This window comes from Panicum virgatum, chromosome 3N (genome assembly GCF_016808335.1).
Source record: "Panicum virgatum strain AP13 chromosome 3N, P.virgatum_v5, whole genome shotgun sequence".
NCBI lineage: Eukaryota > Viridiplantae > Streptophyta > Magnoliopsida > Poales > Poaceae > Panicum > Panicum virgatum.
Genome location: NC_053147.1, coordinates 46,239,176 through 46,265,092, shown reverse-complemented (window position 1 = coordinate 46,265,092; position 25,917 = coordinate 46,239,176). Strand labels below are relative to the sequence as shown.

The 25,917-nt window shown below is 45.4% G+C and overlaps 1 protein-coding gene and 1 pseudogene across 2 annotated transcripts; both read right to left on the bottom strand.

Moving 5' to 3' along the window:
• Nucleotides 1-7,663: 7,663 nt before the first annotated feature.
• LOC120667836 (F-box protein At3g07870-like) lies at nt 7,664-8,674 on the bottom strand. Its single transcript, XM_039947831.1, has one exon. The coding sequence runs from the start codon at nt 8,672-8,674 to the stop codon at nt 7,664-7,666; it is 1,011 nt and encodes a 336-aa protein (XP_039803765.1).
• Nucleotides 8,675-9,986: 1,312 nt separating this feature from the next.
• On the bottom strand, nt 9,987-19,124 carry LOC120667835 (annotated as a pseudogene). Its single transcript, XR_005672215.1, has 3 exons — nt 18,917-19,124; nt 18,734-18,844; nt 9,987-11,995 (listed from the first exon to the last, which is right to left on the bottom strand). The product of XR_005672215.1 is annotated as a protein LOW PHOTOSYNTHETIC EFFICIENCY 1, chloroplastic-like (transcript).
• Between the last annotated feature and the right edge of the window lie 6,793 nt (nt 19,125-25,917).

Genomic DNA, 25,917 nt, shown 5'->3' with positions numbered 1-25,917 from the left:
ATCAATACGATTACAGATGGATCCGCAAGCACATGGATATACCGTTGTAGCATTTCACCCGGAGAGTAAGGGTATCATCATTTATTTGTGTCCCAAAGGACGGCAGTGGCAAAGATATTGTACTTAACATTAACTATAACATTGTGCCTCAAGCAATAGGCAATACTCTAACAGGGGTAAGTCCAAGTAAAGAATAAGCAAGGGTAATGTGACACAGCATATATCCACACTCCAAGAGGAAGGGATAAAGGAGAGAAACTATAAAACAAAGAACTACTCTATCCTACGTCAAGTCAGCTGGAGCTTAGGCTAGGTTAGGTGTCCTAGTGCTTCTATCCAAAGCTGGGGTCATGTTAGATCATGGTTAGGACTGCAGGTGCCAGGAAAATGGGATAGAGGGGAGAAGGACCCGCACCGGAGTACATCCAGTCCCGTTACCTCTTTGCATGAACTCCTACACCGAACCCGAACATCGGGGAGTACGCTAAACTCAACACCGCTGTTACGCCGGACAGACAGGGCTGTCACCACCTGCCGTCTACCCCAGTCACACTGTGGAGCATGGTCATATTCGAAGGATCCCACATACTCGAGCACCACGCTCGTGTATGAAGACACTACTCTAGTGCCCCCAGGTCTCCCACCCTTTGGATGGACGAGTAAAACACTAGAGCAAGCCCGAAAGCACAACGAACCTCTATCCGTACCCGAATCATCTGGCCTAACCAAGACCAGTAGCATAACTTATGAACGAACTAAGCATGGATTGATAAACTATCAAGATAGTAAAGCAACCATGGCAAAACTCTATATTATGAATAGAAGTCTGACAAGTAGGATAAAAAGCCATACCAGGAGCCGAGGATTGCTCAACGACCCCGAGGACTGACTTGCTCGCTAAAGAGAACTAGCCTAGCTCCACTACCTAGCTAAGAGAGCAAGAGAGAGGATAGCCTTCTTGGAGAGAATGGAAGTGAAGTGTGTGTGTGTGTGTGTGTGTGTGTGTGTGTGTGAGGGGTGAGAGGGGGGCCTATTTATACTAGTGGAGGTCGGTTCCCGCCAAATGCACATATGGAAGGTAATCAGGAGACTTGGGGCCGACTCCTCCTCGAAATGCACCTGGACGGGAGGCTGGCCAGGTTCGGCCGACCCAGGGGGTCGGCCGGCCCCACCTGGCCGCCTCTCGTCCTTATCTTTCTCTGGCAGGCTGACATGTGGGCCCTGATATCTTTCCTTATATGCATTATGCATGGCGCGCCTGTTTGCTCTACCAGATGGTCCCTCCTTGTAAGTGGGTAACGCCGGACGCGATATTCTGCGTAGTTGTATGGCGTCTGCTGTGTATTTTCGTCTTATTCCGCTCCTGCTCATCTGAAATGTACAAAACTCGAAAACAACTGTGGAGCAATGTTAGTGATACAAATATGCAAGTAAGGCATGCATTTTTCCTTTATTATTGAGTATAGTTGACGGGTGAAAATGGCACTTAAGCACTGTCAACAAGCACCACACCTCCGCCCAAGCCAGCGCCAAGGAATACCAAGGGAGCCACAAGGGAGATATGGTCGCTTACCACGCCCCTAGGAAAGGGAACCAGTGGTCAGGCTTGCCTAATCTGCCCCCGCGGCACCCCGGTTCCTCAACGCCGACACGAAACTAGCGAAAGGGGCACGATAGCAAGTGCGCGTCCAAGGAAGATCCCCCGCTATTCGCAAGTATTCTTCTAGCACCAGAAAAATGAGCCATGCCCACTCCCATCTAGAGGACGGGTATGGGCTGCGAGGAAGAGAACTAGCGAATGGAACTCCATGATCCATCTACTTGTGTGGAACCATGTATCCACAATCCCCTTATTTATAGGCCAACGAAGGCACCGACGGTCCCAGCAGTCAGTGGGAACGACCAGAACAGGGCACACCAAGAGCCCTCACCTATTCAAACTCACTCTTAAAGACGCTGATGGAACGGCGCTAGTGCGCCCGGCAACTGCCATGCCACTCGGGGCATGATCACTGCACGACCCACCAATGGGAGGCGCCCCAAGCGGGGGAAAATGAGGCATCCGCGGTACAACGATAAGACGCGACGACCAGCCTCGAGATTCCATGACCCGTCAGCCGGCCATCAAGACGGGCCTGACCCCGTCACGCCTCGCCTGGCGCACGCCGAAAGCTGAAGGCGCGAGCAGTCGGATGGGACGTCCCGCTCAGGAACCATCAAAGCCGAGACCAACGGCTCCACGATTGTTTCAAAATCGTAGAACCGCTCGGGGGCCTCTGACTGGGGAATAAATTAGGGGTCCCTAACGGGCCCGACTTATATGAAGCAAGGCCCGACAGATTTATTGAGCCAAGGACGGGACGGCCTGTTAAAACGCGCGGGGAGCTGCCTTCGCCGCTAAGCGAACGGGTCCGGGAGCCTGACCTCCCGGACACGTGGCAGTCCCCTGACCTAGCGCCCCGGGTCAAGGCCAAGCTGGTAGCCTGAGACGTGCGCTCCAAGGGCGCCGCGCCCCCTGACAGGCGTGCCGGCCAAGACAACCTCCGTGCAAGCCCCAAGGCGCCGGTTCTCCTTATCTTGCGCCAAGGGCCAAGCCAGCAGGCCTCCCCGACAAGGGGACAGCGCCGCTCATGCGGGCCCCTTGACACAACAGGAGGGGGCGTCCATAGACGCTGTGTCCCCTCACCGTAATGATGGTCGCCTCTGCGCGCCACTCCATTACGCTAGCGATCGTGACCGGACGCTCCCGGCCAGGCCTCGGTAAGACACCCTTCACCGGGCGCGCCGCTTGGTGACAGAGCTACGTAAGATAGCCCCGCAGGTAAGAAACCCAGGCTCCGGTGGACAAAACCGAAGGAGACCCCCGGGCGACCGACCGGGTGGTCGCGCCGCCCCGACTGAGTCAAGATGGGACAGCGTCAGGGGAACACACCACTCAAGGAGATCGCCAGGATCATTCCTTGCACCAGAAGATTGCCAGGATCAAGCTCGCCCACTCCCGACTGACTGAGTGGGCCCCGACGACTGACAAGGACGATTTGCTCCCCGACGGTGCAAAAGCACAATACTAGATAACTATAAATGGGGGCCCCACCTTGGACTATAAAAGGGAAGGCCCCCATGTAGGAAAGGGTTGGACTCTCACGGGTTCGACACTACTAGACCAGCTTGTAAGCTCCCCTCAGAACTTTGAGCACCCGGGCTCTGAGAGAAATAGAGAAAGAACACCACCCGCATACTAGACGTAGGGCATTTCAAGCCCGAACCAGTCTAAATCCTCAAGTCTTTGCGTGCTATACCATATCAGATCAAGCGCACAACAATCAAGCAATCGAGTAGTTTTGTAGTCGCCCATTTCCCACAGCGACACAACACGAGTACAAAGGTACTCGCAAGACTTACACAAATAAATAAAGAAAACCGCAATTTTTAAACTTTCCATGAATTTTATGCCTCGGGTTAGTAGTCAAAAAATTAAGCTAAAATATTCTAAATTCATCATTTAAGTCTAGTATTTGAATAAAATTTTTGGGGTACAATTGCAATGCAAAATTTAAACTTTCTTTACAAACATTCATTTTAACAATGCATAAAAATAAATAAACTCACGCGAGCATATGCACATGATGCCTCATTATTGTTTAATGATGTACATGATACTATTATTTAAATGTTAATTATGATTATCAAGTTTCGGTCGTGACAATTGGGCCTGGATTTTTTGGCTCACATCTGAAGACACATGTTCAGATCGGTTCAGGTTATATATAATTTTGGGGACGGATTGGATTTCTTGGAGTTTCAAGTTAAAAAATTGGTCCATGTCGGGCCCGATTTTGCTGCAGGTCTAAAATTTCAGCTCTAGCCTGGCTCACATATTGATCAAGGCGGGTAGGGGTCGGATTTTTTTTAGGTGGGTTAGCTCGAATTCATTGGGTTGCCCTGTCTATGATCAGACCTAGACCGAAGATATCAACTCAAATAGGAATACGAAAAGAGAACATTTTGAATTTTATAAATAGGTTTATTCAAGAAGAATGAAATGAGTACTTTATTTTATTGTAGGCGATGTACACTGTACACAACGATATCAATACTTCTATGGTAACTTTGAGGATCTAATCTGTCGGCCCAATCTTTTAAAGACTTCTATAAGATTGTGATTAGGGTGCGTATGCTTATAGGGTGGAGTACACTCGAGTGAGCGCGAGACGGCGCGAGAGTCTGCATGTTTTTTTTACCATGTACGGGTAGTTTTGATTTTGCGATACCTAACACAAACAGCTGAAAATAGGTTAGGGAATCAAAATTAAATAATATTTTAATGATAGTTGAGGTGCTAAATTCAGATGATATGTTGAATAAATTACTGTGTATTAAATATTCATTTCTAAATTAGGCTCAATAAGTAGGGGTAAGATGGGGAGAGATAATCCCGTCGTTCTAAAAACCAAATTGCATTGAAAAAAGTGGGATTTTTTTACTGTGTGTATTACGCATTCATTTTTTAACTAGGTCCAATAAATAGGAGAGAGCAACTCCTTAATAGGCAATCGACAAGGGTGCGTATAACTAGAACTGAGTATTAATTTAAGGATGTTCACAACGTCTTCTTCTTCTTTTTTGAAAATGGAAAAAACATTCCATTAAACGTGAGCTCCAGGTTTGTCACCGGAGACCAACGGAGATATAAATTCTGGTACATGGTCCATGAATATTTTTGAGGCATCCACGACCAAGCTAGCAGCATAGGCAACCAAACTATCTGCAACTCGGTTACATGCTCTATTACAAACGGAGATTACAGATTTAGTAAAATCAAAGTACAACAAATCTCGTGTTTGCCTAAACAAAGCCCCATACGGACTCTTGTCCCAAGCAGATGATCTAAGTGCTTCACCAAGAATTGTTGCATCTGTCTCCAAAATAATATGAGTCATTCCCAATTGGACAGCATGCTCCACACTCCGCATCGCTCCTACTGCTTCTGCATGCAGTGGACTTGAAAGCCTTTGCAACTTTCCAAACCCCACTTCCAAAACATCTCCTCTACTATTTCTTATTACACAACCCCAGCCGCCAGTACCAGTGTTGTGGCTGTAAGAAGCATCACAGTTGATCTTGAAAAATTCAGACGCAGGTGGTTTCCACTTTACATTGCATTTTTGGGAGATTTGTGTGGGCAATTGCTGGAGCTTCTCCCACTCCAACAAATGGAATGTCGTGTTACAACAAACTTCTGATACACTGGCCATTTTTTGCCCTTCATTAGCTTTGTTTCTTGCCAACCACCATTGCCATAAAAAAATCAGAATCCTATGCTGCAATTTCTGCTCCAGGTTGACTATTGTGCTCATTACTTCAGTTCCCTTCCTGCACTGCTCTAGCATCACTCTTATGTTCTCAAGGTTCATTTGGCGCCAACATTGCTTAACTCTCTTGCACTTGAAAAAAAGGTGGCCACAGTCCTCATCTAGGCAATTACACATTGGGCACACAATATCAATTTTGACCCTTCCTTGCAATATTTCGGCGCACTGGCAAGCTATTGTGAGCCATTCTCCTAGGCAAACATTTTAATCTTGTTTTGGAGTTTTAGCTGCCATATTTTCTGCCACCAAAAGCTCCCTCCCTTTTCAATATTCGAACCAGAGGATGAAGCATCTCTATTCAGCTTGTTGTCCCTGATTTGCACTGCACGTTTATAAGCAGATTTGACAGAGAAGAAGCCTTTTGGGTCAAAATGCCAAGCTGGCCAATCCTCCATCTGCATGTCAATGGGAATTGCAAGGATAGCTTGAGCATCTTCTGGACAAAAGGTCTCAAGGATTAACTGTTCATCCTAGCTTTCTGTCTGTGGATCAATCAACTCTGAAACTCTTGTCAACAGAGACTGACCCCTTGGTGTAGCAGGTTTTCTCGTGTGTCCTCGTGGCAGCCATGGATCAGACCAAATATTAACAGAACTTCCATTTCCAATTCTCCAAATGATCCCCTCCTTTAGCAACTCAACTCCTCTCAGAATACTTCTCCATGAATAAGAAATACCATCACGAGCTGTGCATCGCAGCATACTTATGTTTGGGAAGTATTTGGCCTTTAGCACTTGTGCGCTTAGTGTTTCAGGGCAAGTTAGCAACATCCAGGCTTGTCGAGACAGCATAGCTTGATTAAATAAATATAAATCTCTGAAACCTAATCCACCAGACTTCTTAGATCTTGTGAGTTTCTCCCAACTCAGCCAGTGTATCTTATTCACCTTGTCTTGTTGGCATTTATAGAATACAATGCAACAGAGAGCAATGGTGAGTAGCGAATTGAGCATAGCTCGGCTGGTAAGGTTTCTTATGATGGAATCTGTCCATTCAGGTTTGAGTGCTCGACTTGGCACGAGTGCTCGTATTTTTCTGAATTTATTCCGAAATTTGATCGATACTTTTCTTTAGTGGTAGGCGACATGCCCGTCGACAGCAAGACACATGTGGTGACTTTATCAATATTAAGGATTAACCAGCTTTAGTCTATCGGATGTGCACACAGGAAAGCACATTCGTGTTCCTCATAGAAATCAATACTCTGGAATACTTCCAGATGAAAGCTACATTGGTACTTGTACGTTTGCGGATTAATCTGCTAGGTTTAAGAAATGCCAACAAACTTTCTAGTGTTGTTATCGAGGAACAGTAGCTGTTTTAATCCGAACAAGTTCGTCGTGTATCGTTGCATCTTTCATGGGCCCAAATCTTACAGTATCCCAATTGTCGGCTCCAAAGTGAAAATGTAGAAAGGTCATGGTTACCTCTTGAAGTCTTGAAGTATAAATGTCGAGCTCAAGAAGCGTACATGAACCTTATTTTATTACTACAAACTTTCTCATATACTGCTACAACTTTCTATGTGTTTGTAGTATGTTTCTTCATGAAGAGAACTTTCGTTAGAAATCAAATTAATGCAAATCAAATTTTATGTCTGCAACTTCACCAACAAAATCCTTTTGGATGAATCAACCATAAAAAATGTCACAAAAATATGTAATATCTGCTCAACAACGGACATTGGCATTTGCAAAATATGTACGTTCTTGTTTCGAAGTATAGAACTTGTATGGCGATCGATAAAGAGTCTATTAGTTACTACAATTGTCAATAAATCAAGAAAACACATGCATGCTAGAAACAAATTTCCCTTTGTCTGTCAACGGCGTAATTGTAGCTGCTGGCGATTGCAGTAGAACATACAACAGAATCTAATAAGGGAACTATATATGTCCCTACCTCCTACCATGGAGCATCGAGATCAGATGCGATGGACTACACAGATGGGTTGGTCATCCTTGTACTTCAGCCATTGAGGTCGACGACCCAACACAGAATTATTCAAATGGCTACACACAGTTATTTAGCCGACTTGCCGACAAAGATGAACTAAATCGTTTCCCGCAGCAATGCTATGCTACTCCTAGTCTTGTACACTTCTTGAGCTCAACAAACTTCCCTTGTACAAACCAACCGCAACACAGTTGATATGATCCAAATCCTTACACGACCCTGTCTGCAGATCGTACACCACCAGCACTCCCTTTGGCTGCACCCACAGCAAAATCTTCCTGTCATCCGCAAACAATGGGTGCGCGGAGAATACGCGGCGGCGAGGACACAGATCATCAAGCCGAATGCTGTATCTTTTCACCCAGGTTTCCTGTTTGGAGTCCATCAGAAACCATAGATCCATGAATGAATAACTGATGACGGTCACTGTGAACTGTAACCAAGAAGCCGTTCAGCTCTGCTAAGGTCAGCAATGGCGGTTCTTGCTGGAGCATCAGCTCCGGCGGGTTGCCCTGACGACGGCCGTTCAGTGATCCCCGGATAATCGGCATCCACTCCTCCGTCTCGAGGTTGAACGAAGCTATGGATCCTGGCTGCCCGCTGACTCTATTATTGACGAAGAAAGGGAGCTGCTCGATCTGAGCCGCCAAGAAGTACACGATGCCGTCGACGACCACCATGGAATCTGCGGCGACGATGACCGGGGGGCTCCGCCTGCTCCTCCACCTCGCGTCGCCGTCGAGGGTGAGGACCTCGGCCAGCAGCCCGCCGCCGCGGGCCGGCGTGTAACGAAGGAGACGGACGAGGCGGAGCAGCTTGTACTCCCCCGTCGAGGAGACGCGGCCGAACGCGTACGCGACCACGTGGAAGCTCTCGCGGCGGCCCCACCCTTCCGCTACCTTGTTCTCCTCCGAGAGGCCATGTGGCAGCACGGTCACGGCGCCGGTGGCCGGGTCGAGCACCCGGGCTATGCCGTCGTCGGCCCCGACGAGGCAGGCCAGGTCGCCGCACGTGAGGAGCTCCTTGGCGCCGCCCTCCGCCTCGGGCGTCCTCGTCCGCCTCGCGACGGTGCCGGCGAGGTCCACGAGGTCGACGTGCCACGAGCGCGGGCAGCTGCGGTACGGGCCGGCGGCGAGGAGGAGCGGGCCCCGGCGGGCCGTGTGGGCGGCGAGGAAGCTCCGGCCGGAGAGGACCGCGCGCCACGAGCGGCAGACGGCGCGGAAGCGGCAGACCGAGCTGGCCGGCAGGTTCAGGAAGACCTCGAACAGCATGTCCGGCGGCAGGGTGACGCCGGGGGCCGTCTTGATCCGCTTCCTCGCTGGGGATCGTGGTCCTGCCGGCGCCATTGCCGAGAGGGTAGCTGATCTGGGATTCTGGATTCTCCTTAGCACACGGTTAGGTTGGATACTTTGGGTTCCACCAGGGGCGGCGTCGACGGTTATTGCCGGCTGGTGCACGTACCCTTCTTGCTAATTGTATTGCTTTGTTGAATTTTTTGCCTCATCGGAGTCGGAGGAGGGCACATACGTTTGATTTGGGTGGTATGTTCTTTATTGATCTCATATTCTCATCGACAAATTCGAGCGTGAAGCATTGACCAAAAGATTATGATCCTACTAGGATTCATACTCGGCGCACACAAGTCGATCGAGCACAACGCCAGGGTACAGCGGTTTCCTGCCGTCGGCCAGGGCCTTACTAAGTTTCCGAGACCGCGAAATATGAAATTTGGCCCTCATCTCTAGAAATACAAATAGCAAAATATATATTTATATTTTATTATATAACTTCATGTATTCTATAATCCTAAGAATTATAAAAGAAAATACACACGTTTGAGAAAAATTCAAGTCCAAGCCCATCTTGCTTCTTATGATTTGAGGACTACACATGTAATTTCTAATTCTAGAAGGCATAACAAGTAATGCACAAATAGACCAAAGCTAAATTAAGAATAAAGATTAATTCCATGGTTATTAGTGGGCAAATTGCTTTTCTTGTGATCAAATTTTGATGAAAATGCGATGATGCTAGGTTAAAAGAACTGAAATGTAAACATCCACCAATCCATGGATGAATATTAGTCAAGGAGATATAGTCGTTGCTACTTCTACTGATTGCTACGCCACGCACCGTTGCAACACGTCCTCTTTATAGCGACGTCATTTTGTTAGTGATGTGCAACACCGTATTGCAACTCATCTAAGTGCAACGCCCGGCGACGACAACAAAGTGTTGCTATTCCTCGACCTTGCAATGAAAACACCCATACTGCAATGGTTTCGAGGCGTTGCGAAATGTCCAAAACGATGTAGTGTATGATGCTTTTTTCAAACATATGTTAACTCTAATTGTGGGGATAAATCAACAACTTTGTACTACAGTAGACAAGCAAAATAATTTATCCACATTAACATAAAAGGAATGAAAAAATGCTAATGTACTAAATCTAATAATTTAGGAAAGTTAACTACTGTTTGGATCAGTAAACTATTTACACAAATAGCTGCATGCATATTTTCTAAAAAGCATATTCTGTGTTTTCAAATAATTGTTAACACTAAGTATGGGGGTTAACAGATTAATGCAGTAAGCTCTGAACTAAAGCAGACAACAAGAGTAATTACTTAAAAAAAGTTTAAAAGACCTACTCTAACATAAGAGGAAAAAAATGATAATTTACTAATTCTTATAATTTGGGGAACTTAGGGAATATGTCAGGGACCGTTTTTTTTAATGTGGGATAGGTTGTGGAGGGTGAAGACAACTATACAAGGGAGTGGTAGGATGCTATAATCATGATCTTGTCATTCTGTATCTAAAAAGTCCATACATTCCAGTGCCTCCAAAATGTTGAGTACTGTTAGGCAGTTCCTTTATTTGAGAAAAACTCGAAAAGTTATTCTCTAACCTGATGGGTTCCTCCCTTTTCGTAGGGCGAGGACCCGTAGGGCGAGGACCCAGAGTAGTTAGATCTATGAGGGAACCATAAGCTTTGCATGCCTCCATTACAGTGTCATGTGACTTTGCAGGAAGTTCAAGACCTTGGCTGCAAGCCCTCATGTACATCTCATAGGCAAGTTTTGGTTTACCATCCTGTACAAGAGCTTCAATCAACATCTGGTATGTAATTTCATTTGGTTCAATGCTCCGCAATTTCATCCTGTGAAACCACTCAAAAGCAGTGCCACCTATATTGTTCCTCACACATGCGCTGATTATTGCGTTGAAGGTTACAGCAGTTGGCTCAATCTGTTTCGATACCATATCGTGAAGAACAGCATCTACCATAGCATGATTGCCCTTACCAATGTAAATGGAAACCAAAATTGTATATGCATACAGGTTTGGTTTAACGCCAACTTTGCACATGTGTTCCCAGACTCTCGTCCTCATCATACAGCTTGCCTTTCTCAAGTGCACTCAGCAATGCTCCATAGGAAACTATATCTGGTTTCAACCCTTCCTCTATCATTTTCTTGAAAATATCCACTGCAGCCGGTGTTTCAGAAGCCCTTGAACATGCAAGTAGAACTGCATTCCACTCTTTGCTTCCAGGCTTCAATCCCTTCTCTTGCATCTTGTCAAGCAGCCTAACACCCCACCTCCAAATGCCCCTTCTCTTTGCAGCATTCAGCAGAATGTTGAAATGTGACATGATCAGCTCATAAGACAAATTGTTCGGCTTTGGCCCTTTGTCCAACAAATCCTCATAAATCTCAAGAGCTGCCCACCATTTCTTAGACTTGCCCATCAGCCAAATCAGATGGTTGCAGACAGACAGGCTTATCTCACCATCATGCTCACGGATCCTATGATACAGCTCCTTGCCGATGGCATAATTTTCCTCCCCAGTGCACGCCCAGACAAGCCGCTCATAATCGCTCCTTTCTGGCCTGACACCTGCTTCATCCATGGCAAGGAGAACCGTCAACACCTCACCGACCGGATTCTGCCCGCTGACGAGAGACCGTCGCATTGACATGTAACACACCCGGACAGTGAGCTTCTCAAACTTGACAAACTCCTGCTCCCATTCGTCATGGTTCTCCACCAGCTCACCCTTCTTGTACTTCTCCCTGAGCGTGACAAAGAACTTGATGGCTGCAAACGCATCCCCGGCCTTCTTGTAGGCCGACATCAGAGTGGAGTATGTTGCTGCAGTCGGCACAAGTCCCCGGCCTTCAATTTCGGCGTACACCCTGAAGACATCGTCAGTCTTGCCCTGTTGAACATAGATGGACATTTGGGTGTTGAAGGTCACAATGTTTGGGGAGATTCCCTGCGCTTCCATGTCAGCGAGAACAGCCTCAATCCGCCCGAACTCGCCGCAGTTCTTGACCGCGCCGAGGAGGCAGTTGTACAGGAATTGGTTGAGCCTGACCCCCCTCCGCTTGAGATGCTCGACGACGGCGAACGCGGCGTCCAGGCACTTCTCCTTGCCGAGCCCCCGAATCACGGTGGTGTACACTTGGAGGGGCAGGAGGCCGCCCTCGCCGCCGCGGTCTTCCAAGAAACCGTTCACAAGAAGCTCCACGTCGTCGGCTGTTCTGGCCTGACGCAGCACCGGCGGCGACCGCGGCGACGTCGACGCCCATGCCTCCCCTCGTCCTGCGGCCGCCGCCGCCGCCATCGCCAGTGGTGGTGTCAGCGCCGCCCGTCACGAACTGCGTGTAGGGAAACGGGTAGGCTACGCTAGCATCACTACCGCATATACCCAAGATTCTTGCAAGTAGAAGATCATAGATCGTTACCACTAGACGCGCAGTGCAGCGGAAGAAGTCGCGCGTCGATGTAGAGGAAGTAGTCGATCACGGCCCACAAACCGAGCTCCTCGTACTTGATCCCAGCAGCCGATCAGCGCAGCAGTCGCAGCAGCGCCTCCACGGAGTCCACACGTACGGGTATGAAACGCCGGGCGTCGGTGTGCTAGCAACGCACGCACGGCATGGGCGGCGGCCGAGAGAGAGAGGGAGGGGCGGCGGCTAGGAGGTGGCGCAGCTCACGGGGTGTCGCCCCCCTAGCCCCTCCCTCGTATATATATAGGGCGTACTAATGGGCTTCTATCTCATAGGCCCATTAGTAACCCTAATCCCTCTTTGATCAATATCTTATTGGACATTTAAACCGTATTGTGATGATGGGCTTTTGGGCATATCACCAACAATCTCCCACTTGCACTAGAGACAATCATATATACAAGCTTTCCAACATTCCAAACCCTTAAGTGTGTGACCCGTTAGGTTCATGTGTAGGTGGTCGTGATCGAAAATCATTTCCGAATCACAAGTCAATAGCGGCACCTAGCAGGGCATAGTGATTCACAAATACACATAAAGATCATATCGGCCGAACCTTAGATATACTCATACACCGATCCCTTTGCCACACGATACCAGTCAAGCTCAAAGCGAGATGCGTGCCACCTTTGTGATAGCTCGACCATTCTCTCGATCTAATAGTGGATTCTATTCATAACTAATCCTTTAGTCATCATGATTAACTCTTTAATCATTTTGGCATGGTCATGCACTTTCAAATCCAACTATCTCGAGGGGCCCAGAGATATCTCTCCCGTTATTTAGGAGGGGCAAATTCCATCTTGATCTGCTCACATCCCATTCCATGTTTCATGACACACCTGTAAGCTACTTTTGTAACTACCCAGTTACGGAGTAGCATTTAGCAGCCCCAAGATACACCACTACACATAGTGAGAAACAATGGCGATCTCAGGTCTAAGGATCTAGTAGGTATAACACTCAAGAACAACTGATGGCACATACAAAATAATAATCCCAACATTGTCTTGGAGTGGGTCAATCCAACACCATGTTCACCAACTATGTGTCCACATCATTAATCCGATATCTCCATATCCATGATTCCGTGAAACATGCTCATCAATTAATGCATGTGCTAGTCTCAACGTCGTTGTTGTCCCACACAACGACATAAACTAGGGATAATTTAGAATCATATCATTGTCAACAAAGAGTTTCACGAACAAGTCACATACTTGATAATCAATGTAAAATAATCATCCATGGAACAAATAACAATTATTTATCATTACATAAACATACTCATGACATAAAAATCTCCCACGCACACTAGAATTACTGATGTAAGTATCTAATACCCATAGATCTCATGTGCGCCTCATGCTTTGGTTGTGGGAGAGGCTTCATCAACGGATCAGCAACGTTTGAATCCGTGTGCACCTTGCAAACCTTCACATCACCTCTCTCAACAAAGTTACGGATGAGGTGATACTTCCGCAGTATATGTCTGGACTTTTTAGTTGTTCTAGGCTCCTTTGCTAGTGCAACGGCACCACTATTATCACAATAGAGGCCCACTGGACTGGACGCACTAGGAACAACACCCAAGTCAGAAACAAACTTTCTGATCCAAACAGCTTCTTTTGCAACTTCGGAAGGTGCAATATACTCGACCTCTGTCGTCGAATCAGCCACCGTATCTTGCTTGGAACTTTTCCAGCTCACTGCCCCACCATTGAGGCAGAAAACAAAACCGGATTGCGATTTGGAGTCATCTTTGTCTGTTTGAAAACTAGCATCGGTGTAACCCTTTACAAGGAGCTCATCTTCGCCTCCAAATATTAGGAACATATCCTTAGTTCTTCTCAAGTAGTTAAGAATACTCTTTACAATTATCCAATGAGCTTCACCGAAATTTGACTGATAACTGCTCGTAACACTTAGAGCAAAGGAAACATCTGGGCGTGTGCAAAGCATAGCATACATGATCGACCCTATAGGCTGAAGCATAAGGAATCGTACTCGTCCTCTTTTGCTCATCAGGTGTCGTAGCACACTGACTCTTGCTTAGAGTAATGCCATGTGACATTGGCAAGAAACCTTTCTTGGAATCTTGCATATTGAACCGATTCAATATCTTGTCAATGTACGTGTCTTGGCTTAATCCAATTAGCCTTTTTGATCTATCTCTATAGATCCTAATACCCAGAATATAAGCCGCCTCTCCTAAATCCTTCATCGAAAAACTCTTTTTCAATGAGGTTTTAACGGCTTCAAGCATTGGAATATCATTTCCGATCAGTAATATGTCATCCACATATAGGACCAGAAACACAAGTGCGCTCCCACTAGCTTTTTTGTAAACACAAGGCTCATCTTCATTCTTGATGAAGCCAAACCCTTTGACTACTTCATCAAAACGAATATTCCAACTCTGAGATGCTTGCTTCAATCCATAGATGGACCTCTAAAGCTTACATATTTTCCCAGCATTTTTAGGATCGACAAAACCTTCAGGCTGTGTCATATACACATCCTCACTTAGATGTCCATTAAGGAAAGCGGTTTTGACATCCATTTGCCATATCTCATAGTCATAATATGCGGCAATTACTAGGAGAATCCGAACAGACTTTAGCATTGCGACGGACGAAAAGGTTTCCTCATAGTCAACACCTTGAATTTGTCGGAAACCTTTCGCCACCAATCGTGCCTTATAGATGTGAATATTTCCATCCATTTCTAATTTTTTCTTAAAAATCCACTTACAGTCGACAGGTGTTACACTGTCAATTTGATCGACCAAGTTCCAAACTTGATTATCATGCATGGATTTTAACTCGGATTCCATGGCTTCAAGCCATTTGTCGGAGTCGGGTCCCATCATTGCTTCTTTGTAGGTCAAGGGCTCATCATTTTCCATCAATAATACGTGGCGCTCCTCCGTAATAAGGAGGTTGAGCTTGTCAGTAGCGCGACGTGCCCTTATAGACCTTCGTGGGGCTGGTGCCTCAACTACGGGTTGTGCAACATCTTGCACATCCCGTGGATCTTCAGTGGGTGCTGAAACAGTTTCGGGTGTTTCCTGAATTTCTTCAAGTTGCACCTTGCTCCCACTAAATCCTTTTGAGAGAAACTCTTTTTCTAAGAAAACACCATTGCGAGCGACAAACATTTTGCCTTCCGCCTTATTGTAAAAATAATATCCTTTGGTTTCCCTAGGATACCCCACAAAGAAGCATTTGTCTGACTTTGGAGTGAGCTTATCTGATATCAAACATTTGACATAAGCCTCACATCCTCAAACTTTGAGAAAAGATAATCCGGGATGTTTCCCAGTCCATATCTCATATGGTGTCTTCTCAACAGACTTACTTGGAACCCTATTCAGTGTGAACGCAGCAGTTTCAAGAGCATAACCCCAAAATGACAATGGAAGATCAGCTTGGCTCATCATGGACCTAACCATGTCCAACAAGGTTCGGTTCCTCCGTTCGGATACCCCATTCCATTGAGGCGTTCCGGGCGGAGTTAGCTGCGAAATAATTCCACATTATTTCAAACGATCACCAAATTCAAGGCTCAAATATTCTCCTCCACGATCAGATCGCAGAAATTTAATTGTCTTGCCTAATTGATTTTGTACTTCATTCTGAAATTCTTTGAACTTTTCAAACGATTCAGACTTGTGCCTCATTAAGTAGATATAGCCATATCTACTAAAGTCATCAGTGAAAGTAATGAAGTACTGAAAACCACCTCTGGCTATTGAGCTCATTGGTCCACATACATCGGTATGTACAAGTCCCAATAAGTCACTCGTCCTCTCACTATAACCAGTGAAAGGCGCTTTGGTCATCTGTCCAAGCAAACAAGACTCACATGTGTCAAATGATTCAAAATCAAATGATCTTAACAATCCATCTTTATGGAGTTGTTCAATGCGCTTCTCATTTATATGACCTAAGCGACAATGCCAAATAAAAGTGGGATTCAAATCATTTGGTCTAAGCTTCTTAGTATTAATGTTACAGACAGATTTATCCTCAAGATCAAGAACATATAATCCATTCACCAATGAACAATGAGCATAAAAAATACCATTGCAAAAAATAGAACAACATTTGTTCTCTATTACAATCTTAAATTCATCAACTTCTTCCAAACATGAAGAAGAAATAATGTTCTTGCTCAAATCAGGAATGCAATAACAATTATTTAATTCCAAAACTAATACGGAGGGTAGAGACAAGTGGTAGGTGCCGACCGCCAACACCGCAACCTTTGCGCCATTGCCGACACGAACGTCCAACTCGCCTCTTGCAAATCTTCTAGTCTCACTTAGACCCTGCAACGATTTGCAAGTGTAAATCATCGATCCAGTATCAAATACCCATGATTCACTAGAAGATAATGCAATATTTATTTCTATAACATTTATACCTGAAGTGGAAGTCTCACTTCCCTTCTTCTTCTTCTTTACTTCCAAGTACTTCTTGCAGTTCCTTAACCAATGTCCCTTTTCATGACAGTGGAAGCATTCATCCTCAGAAGTAGGGCCAGATTTGGCCATAGGTGCTGGCTTTAGCTTAGAGCCCGAGGACTCACCACTGGAACTCTTTTCCTTGCCTTTACCTTTGGGATTAGGAGGCGTCCAACGCTTCCTCTTTTTGTTCCCCTTCTGAATCATCATCACATGATTGGGATTCTTCTTAATGCTCTCCTCTGCTGTTTATCCAAGCCATTCATAGCTATTCATCTGAAAGTTCATGATAAAAGGCTCATAGCTCGCCGGGAGCGACTGGAGAATAACATCAGTAGCCAAGTCTTGGTGAAGTTCAGAACCAAGTCTGTCCAAAGTCTCAATGTAACCAATCATTTTGATCACATGAGGACTGACTGGGCAACCTTCTGGCAGCTTGCACGCAAACAAGGACTTTGAGATATTGAACCTCTCAGTCCTGGCTTGGTTCTGAAACATACCACGCAGCCCCTCGATCATGGTGTGAGCATCCGCATGCTCATACTGCTTCTGCAGATCAGGGGACATGGTGGCGAGCATCAGACAGCTGACATCAAGTGAGTCATTGTAGTGCTTCTCATAAGCTCTGCGATCAGCAGCAGTTGCATTGTCAGGGAGATCATCAGGATATGGCTGCTCAAGAACATACTCCTTTTTCTCTTGTCTGAGAACAATTCTCAGGTTGCGGTACCAATCAATAAAGTTTGTTCCATTCAACTTTTCTTTCTCAAGAACAGAACGCAAATTGAAAGCGGAATTGTTACTGGCAGGCATGATCTACAACATTAAAGTAAAGCAAGATTTCAGCACTAAGTTTATGTAAAGACTTTCATTAACTGATTTAACAAAAGACAACCTACTATATCAAAGTCATCTTCCCTCTAATGACATATAGTGGTTCAAGATCCATAATCACTAAAATCCTAGTGAGCTTTAGCATCACGGCTAGTAAAGTAGTGATACAGGTAAATAACAAATTACTAATCACATCTCTATGCGACTCTTGTTTGTTGGGTGGCATCCAATGCCCCCGCCCCAACCTATGCCTTAAAGCCCAAAACTGTTTTGATAGCTTTGTTGAGTAAACCAATACTATGCTTGTGAATGTCCGACATCCACCCTATACAAAAGTGATAGCTGAGGGTACTCTACTTTGGTAAACCTACCACACAACGATCAAAATTTATAGGTGCAGCTATTGGTAAAAGGCATCAAAACTCAACTTTTTCTGAGGGAAGCTATTCTATCATGATTAAAACATCCACCATATGTAAACGCATGAAAGAATAGTATGACAGGAAAATAAACATCACAGGCATATAATCATATTATATTGTGAATAGTATGACATCTTGCATCACAATGGGCTCCATCGCCATGGCTCTAAGGTGACCTCCATTGCCATCCGTCCTGTCTTGTGGTGATCATCATCGCCATCATGATTGAAGCCTCCATGAAAAGACACTAAGCTACTACATCTAATAGCTAGTGAAATAATTACATGAGGATTCAAACATCACAAGTCGACACGCAGGTCGTTATACAATAATGGTGCAACCTCAACCCGGTTGTGTTAACTTGCGACACGCAGGCCGCACAAATCATCACATACATCATCACATGGCATTGAGGCCATACCATTCACATCACACCCTGCAAAAACAAGTTAGGCGTACGACGTGTTCTACCAAAGTAGCGCTTAGGAAGCCGCTACAGCGAGAAAGCAACGGCGGTCCCATCACTACCGCATATACCCAAGATGCTTGCGAGTAGAAGATCATAGATCGTTACCACTAGACGCGCAACGCAGCGGAAGAAGTCGCACGTCGATGTAAAGGAAGTAGTCGATCACGTCCCACGAACCGAGCTCCTCGTACTTGATCCCAGCAGCCGATCAGCGCAGCAGTCGCAGCAGCGCCTCCACGGAGTCCACACGTGCGGGGATGAAACGCCGGGCGTCGGTGTGCTAGCACCGCACGCACGGCATGGGCGGCGGCCGAGAGAGAGGGAGGGACGGCGGCTAGGAGGTGGCGAAGCTCACGGGGTGTCGCCCCCCTCGCCCCTCCCTCGTATATATAGGGCGTACTAATGGGCTTCTATCTCATGGGCCCATTAGTAACCCTAATCCCTCTTGGATCAATATCCTCTTGAGCCTTTAAACCGTATTGTGATGATGGGCTCTTGGTCATATCACCAACAATGCGAAGGTCCTAGAATGGGACACGTCACATCTCCCAAACAAAAGGTCCGTTTTTGAAGCAGAGCACAGTGGCCAGGCGTACCTCGGCGGCGACCCTTCGGGAGCGGCGGCGGGGCAGCGGCTCCGGCGGAAGGTGGAGCAGACAGAGGAGGGAGGAGGCACGCCGGTGGGCTGCACCCTGCTGCCTGCGTGGGCAGGGGACGTGGCCGGCGGCGGAGTGGAAGGCGGCGAGGAAGGAGGCCATGGCGACGGGTGGCGGGCGTTTGGGCACTCGTGGCCGCTGAAGGAGAAGGCTATCTATTTCTGGTGTTGAGGAGCCGCCACGAGCGACCAGCTTGTGGTTGCAAGCGTTGCTGCCTCCGTGGCACTCGAGTGAACTGTCGTTGGCACCAAAGTCAGCAACTTCAACTAGCCACGTTTGGGAGGGGCTCCAGGTGTTTCGGCGGTGGTGGAGGTAGGGACGTAAATGGTATGAATTTCTTGATAATTCGGTTTGATTTGGAAAGATATTATCCATTCGTATTCAATTTCACGATTCGTTCTGAATACTAAAAGTTATATTTATATGACATCGATATCCATTACAATTTTATCCGATAAAAATTAACACTATCCGTATCCGATCTGTATTCGAATAAAAATATAAAAATAAATACGATATTAGTAATATCATTCCGTAGTCGATCTATTTACATCCCTAGGTGGAGGGGTAATAATGGGTCATGACACTAATACTATGTTCACACTCCAACTTTGTTTTTAATATTTTTTGCTCAAAATTGTATAAGATTAGAGCCAGCCCTTTTAGGCTCCGGCCCTATATTATCTAGGTTAAAAACTAAGATCATTTACCACCTCTAGGCAGATCCAGGATTATAAAATTAGAGATATTTAATGTAAATTGAGTGAACAGTGTAAAATTTGAGATAGATAAACAGTGAATAAGCAATTCTTTATTGATGATCAGACCTTGTATTTATAGATTACAGCAGTAGATTATAGTTAAGATCATGTAGTAGTGGGAGCTCCTCCCTGACTCGTGACGTGCACAGAGTCCAGGGAAATGTGCGCAAGACCGGGCATGACTTTGCTCTGGCGGTCGTGCGTGCGCGGAAATTTCATTTTTCCGCCTCTGATCTCTGGATGAGGTCATCCAATATTTTGTAACAGTATTCCCACCCCTACGAAAAAAATCCAATTTAAAACGTAGAAAATGGCTCACTGAATCATGGTACAATGAATGAAAGAGGTACAAATTGTTCAATACATCGAGTCTAAGAATTGTTTGGAAACACTCCGCTCCCATAAAAAAATACTCCACTTCAAGAAATCCACTCCACCTTTCAGCTCAACTCCATCTTTTTTTTTCCATTTGGCTCCACTCCACTCCACCGACCCTTGTGGGGTAGTGGCGAAGCCAGCTCAGAAAAAGACCTAGGGCGAAGCTCTATGATAAAATTTTGGCTAACAACGACATCATGCAGGTTTTGAGCAAAACTTGTAAAACAACCAATAAGAAGCAAGATATTACCTTTTAGTAATAGAATTATCGATGATACATGTTGGAATAGAACAGTTCTCGAATGGAGAAATAAAATACATAATCTGTCAATTTTAACATAAATCAATTAGAAAATGACATTAATCATAAAAGCCTTGAAGAATATAAGGACATTTTACATCTAAATATACCTTTCGTAAACACTAAGAACTTCGAGGCCGCTCTGGAGGTGGAAAACTCATCTTCCGATCTTTCATGGATTGGAAAGTCCTCTTAATTTTCTCACAATCAAGTTCTCTAAAAATCTCCTTCTCAATGTAGAACAAAGACAAGTCACTAAGCCACTCATCGCCCATTCTATTGTGCAATTCTGTTTTGATTGTATCCATAGCCGAGAAGGCTCTTTCAACTGATGCTGTTGCCACTGGAAGAAGCAATGCTAGCTCAATGATGCGATAGACCAATGGAAAAGCAAGATGCCTCTTAGTTTCAACCAACTTCGTGGCCAAACTTGCAAAATCATTACAAGATCTGAAAGCAATAACTCTTCGCACATGTAAAATGAATGTCTCAAGTTGATCCCTTATATTTGAGCGATCAGCAAATGAAATATCTTGATAATAGATCTCTGTTATACGAGCAATCTTATCAATATCAAACATAGAGAATGAATCTCTTGGATCAAGACAAGAGAAGCAAACAAGTACCTCTGATGATGCCTCATTGAAGCGATGATCCATCTCTGTGAGAATGGCATCAAGTGCAGCCAAGAAAGTATCAAAACAATAATGGTGTTCTTTAGTTATCAAGTCACCATCAAGCCTTGAATGACCCTATCTTGGTCTAAGCTCAATGAAATCTGGCAGTTTTATCTTTTTTGCAACACAAAAATCTTTGACTTCTTGAAATAATGCTTCCCAACCTTCATTTTTCAAGTTTACCAAACCTGTTTTGACATCAACAAGCAATGACATTGCCTGAACAATATTCTGATCCTTTTTTTGTAGTACGAGGGATAATTCTTTAGTAATACGAAGCACTTTCAACATCAAATTCATATTCAAAACAAATGTAAAGCTCTCTATTTTCTTCAACAAACCAGCTGCTCTACCAGGATTGCGTTCATCCCCATGAATCATAGGCAATACCCTTATCACAGATTCCCACATATTCTCAATACGGAGTACTGTTGTGAAATGAGAGCCCCATCTTGTATGACTGGGTCTAACCAAGCTTGTTCGTTGATGCTTCCCTTTCCCAGAAAAAATCTCTCCACTATCCAATCTCTCTATAATGGTATTACGATGATCAGCAATTAAGCTATCTTTCCTTCGACAAGATGAACTAGCACAAGTCATAATCAAACCCACATAGTTGAAGAAATCAGAGAACGAGGAACAACAAGTTGAAACAGCCACAACTACTAGTTGCAATTGATGAGCAAAGCAATGCACATAGAAAGCATGTGGCATCCCGAATTTGTTTTTGCAAACCATTGAATTCACCTCTCATATTAAAAGTCCCATCATATCCTTGCCCTCGAAGTCTTGCAATAGATAAACCATATTAAGCAAGAACATCGAGCAACGCCTTCTTTAGTGCACTAGATGTTGTGTCCGCCACATGTTTAAGACCCAAAAATCTTTCTACTATCATTCCTTTGTCATTGATGTACCTGCAAAACAGTGCATTTGAATATATAATTAAATGAGATCACCATCAATTTGTATTACAATTTACAATTCAGTAATTAAATAGTAACTAACCTCACAATCACAGCCATTTGCTCCGCTATTGAGATATCACGAGATTCAACAATCAAAACTGAAAAAAGTTTATTACCAATCTCTTTCTTTATCACTTTCTTAACCTCTCTTGCAAAAGTAGAACAAAGGTCCGTCTGAATGTCGAGAGAAAACATTTTGGCATTTAATGGACATAACTCCTCAAATGCAACCCGTACCTCATCATTCCTTTTTTTTGCCACTCAATCATCTCTAAAATATTACCTCTATTTAAGGAAGAGGAAGATTCATCATGACCTCGAAATGAATGAGCTTGTGCAATAAGAAAACCTGCAACATCTAATGAAGTTGTCACACGTGTTTCATATTTCCTTTCTGCATCAACACTATGGGCCTCAATCTTATGTTCGACGGTTGACCTCCGATTCCGAAAATCTTCACAAGCTATTCTAGCTTTATTGTGGCAGCTAACCGGGCCACCAACATGTTGAGGCAGTCCTTGATATGCATTTTTTCAATTTCTGTACCCATCTTTAGTGAATGCATCATGACCAAAGTGTTGTTCTAAGGGCTGCTGCTTAAAAAGAAAGCAATAGAAGCAATATGCTGCATCCTTTTCAATACTATATTCCAACCAATAATGTAGAGTTAACCAATTCTCTACAAACATCCTTTTATTAGTTGGATTTTGAGGTAAATTGTGACCAAAAGGTTTGGTTGGACCCTTCACCAAATAATCCCTCCTAACATCATCTCTAATGTCCGGATGAAATTGCTCAATTGCTATATGAAGGCTTGGATCAAAAACAACATGAACATATGGATTAAAAACCCTAATATCTTCGACATCAAGCTGATGTGATGATTGGTCCTCATTTTCAGCATCTTGCATTGTTTCTTATACCATTTCTAATGAATGCAGCACTTCTTGTTCTCCAGATTGAGCAACATTACCATTTTCATGAGTGCTTGGGCCCGAGTTACTATCTCTTCCTGAGTTTCTACTAGTAGTACCAAAGAAGCTTTTCAAATCTGTATAGTTAACGAATTGAATTAGTCAATTGGCTATAAATAATCAAATCAAATAATGAAGCACAGATTTGGCAATGCCTAATTTCTTATAGCGCTTCTTTCTTACTAGAATTGAATATGTCTGCCTAGTTGTAGTGGCAATGCCACTGCTGTTTGAACCAATTTGATATCCAGTATATTTTCCCCACCCACAACAGCTTCATCTGCTTCCCTGTCCATCACCAAATGACTAAAAGTCCCTAAAATCCAATCCAAATGAAAAGACCAAATCTGGCTTCTAGCAGCAGGAGCACGGTCAGTCCTCTGAGCACGGGGGTCGGGGCCTCAGGGGCGAGGAGGCCTACAGGTGCCCACCGTGGCGGCCGGCAGGTGCCGAGGGTCGAGGCGGACAGGCGGTGGAGACCGGAGGCGGGCTGCCGCCCTGCTACTCTGTAGGTCCTCGCGGTGGTGGGCGGCCCGAGCGTGCGGGATCCGACGGCGGCCGGCGCGGCCGACTGCCGAAGGCGCGAGTGGTGGAGGGGCGGGGCGCGGGGCTCAGCGACGCGAGTGCAGGATGACAGATGGCGCCGGTGGCTCCATGCTAGGTGGATGGCATTTGTGTGTGCTGGTTGGAAGAGGAAGACTTGCGTGGCGCTGGGCCACAGGCTGTAGCCCACTTGGCCAGCGTCCCACGAGGCCCACGGTCGCCCAGTCGCCCTGTGCATGTGTGAATATTTGTGTGGAGTTTGTATACACAGGAGCGAACTGAGATGACGCTGTTGTACCAATCGGCTGTGTCGCTCCAATATCCCCTTCTGCCTGAGCCTGAGGGTCAATCGGAGGCGTTGCAGTAGCCGGTCCGGTAGGGGCGAAAACCATCTAACTAGCCTGCTGATAGGCTGGTCCCATGAAGCCAAGCGATCCCCTTTCTTGCAGCGTCTTGAGCACAGCATTGTGAACAGAATTAGCCATGATTGAAGCATGGTTTATGAAAGCCTGCCCGACCGCTTGATTCACCATATGCACCATCCTGTTCTCTTCTCGCGTCAGAGGGCGCCGCCGCACCGCCATTAGCCCTCACCGGAGTTGCGAACTGCGGATATGATGTGGAGCTCTCCCATAGGGACCTAGGGAGGCCGCCCTAGCTCGCCCTAGTGGTGGCTCTGCCTCTGCTTGTGGGCCCATATTTTCATAGAATGACAGGCTTCTGTTGACGCAAAACGATCACATACCAAAGCCTGAGAGCCCCGTACACCAAGCTCGGACTGCACTTGATTCAAATCAAGGCGTGTTAGTCAATTTGACCTGTAAATTGACAAGGAAACAACAAACTATCAAATACAAGAGCGTATCGGTTGGATTTCCGAAACACTCTTACGCAGCGTATCGGCAAGGCTCTGCCGAAATAGAAAATGACAGCAGATCGGATATAAAGAGCGTGTATTAAAACCGATCTAGAGCGGATCGGCAAGAAGCTGCCGATACTGATATGCAACTAGACGGCTAGATCTAAAGCCGACACGTAACAGAAAACAATGCGCAAACCCACGAATGTATGGATATGAACAAAGCTAAGCTTATAACCGATCTAATCAGCTTTTTAAGATCTAACGTGAAAGCAAAGGAGCTAACAGCCGATTAAATAGATTACAAAGCCGGGTAAATTGTGAATAGATCTAAACAAGAAAATAATGATACGCTCGAAATCAAAGCTTAGATAAATTCAATAACTTTTGAATAGATCTGAACAAAGCCACAGCGATGCGCCTGGAAGCTAAAACTCAGATTTACTCGCTAAACGAAAAATTACCAGCAAACCAAGTCGCTCGAATGTGAGGTGTCCTTGATCAGCTCGAAAGAACTCGCGAAAAAGAAAAAAGATGGCAAAGTCGCCGACAAAAAAGTAAATTGTAAGTAGAGTAAAGTTTTGTTTGGTGGATGTGTATCAATCTTCTATAATGACCGGGGGCTCATATTTATACTCCACACTAACAAAGTCCTAGCCGATTACAGCAAAACGTGATTCTAATCTAGAAAATAAACTATTTCTAAAACCAGATGTCTCCTGCCAGACCGAAGCCGAAATATCTAGTCAACTTTGCCTTCCTCCAGTCAACAGGATTTCCATCGGCGATGCACGATTAATCCTTGTCATGATTGTGCTGCCGAACGGTCTTCTCATCACCTTTAGCGCTAGACACGTGTTAAAATCCACCGTTAGCGCTAGACATAACCTTTTTCTCCTCTGCAACACTCTTCCTTGACACGTGTTAAAATCTAGTGTCAATACATGCTCCCCAATTTCGGAGTAAAATACCCTTTTTACTTTGAGATTAATCCTTGTCATGATTGTGCTGCCGAACGGTCTTCTCATCACTGCCATCTCGCTTCCCGTGCGGGTGATGAACCAAAATCTGTTCTTTGCCCTTCACCTTTCAACTTCCTGTCCACACAACGGGAATCTACCGATTCATCTTCCGTCTTTTTACCCATGCGGTCCTCTCAATTAAATTCAGAGGGGTAAAAGATGTACCAATGCACCGCTGCCGATTCATCTCCCCCCACTTTGGGCTATAAATAACCCCATCGGCACCATAGTTTCTCTATCAGCCACAGCTTTCCTCGCCTTCTTCCTCGTCTAGCCTTTAAAACACCCAGTCTTTCTTTCCTTCCTCAAGCAAATGGTGAACAACAAGCGTGCCGGCGAGGGCTCTTCCGGTGCTCCTCTGCTGCTCCGTCCCCGTCATAGGTAATGCATCTTTCTTCTTTCACCAACATTGCACTCTAGATTGCATCTGACTGGTTCTTGATCTTTGTAGGGACGTC

Excerpts from the sequence above, each read along its gene's own strand:
- LOC120667836 (XM_039947831.1), bottom strand. The coding sequence starts at position 8,674 with ATGGCGCCGGCAGGACCACGATCCCCAGCGAGGAAGCGGATCAAGACG.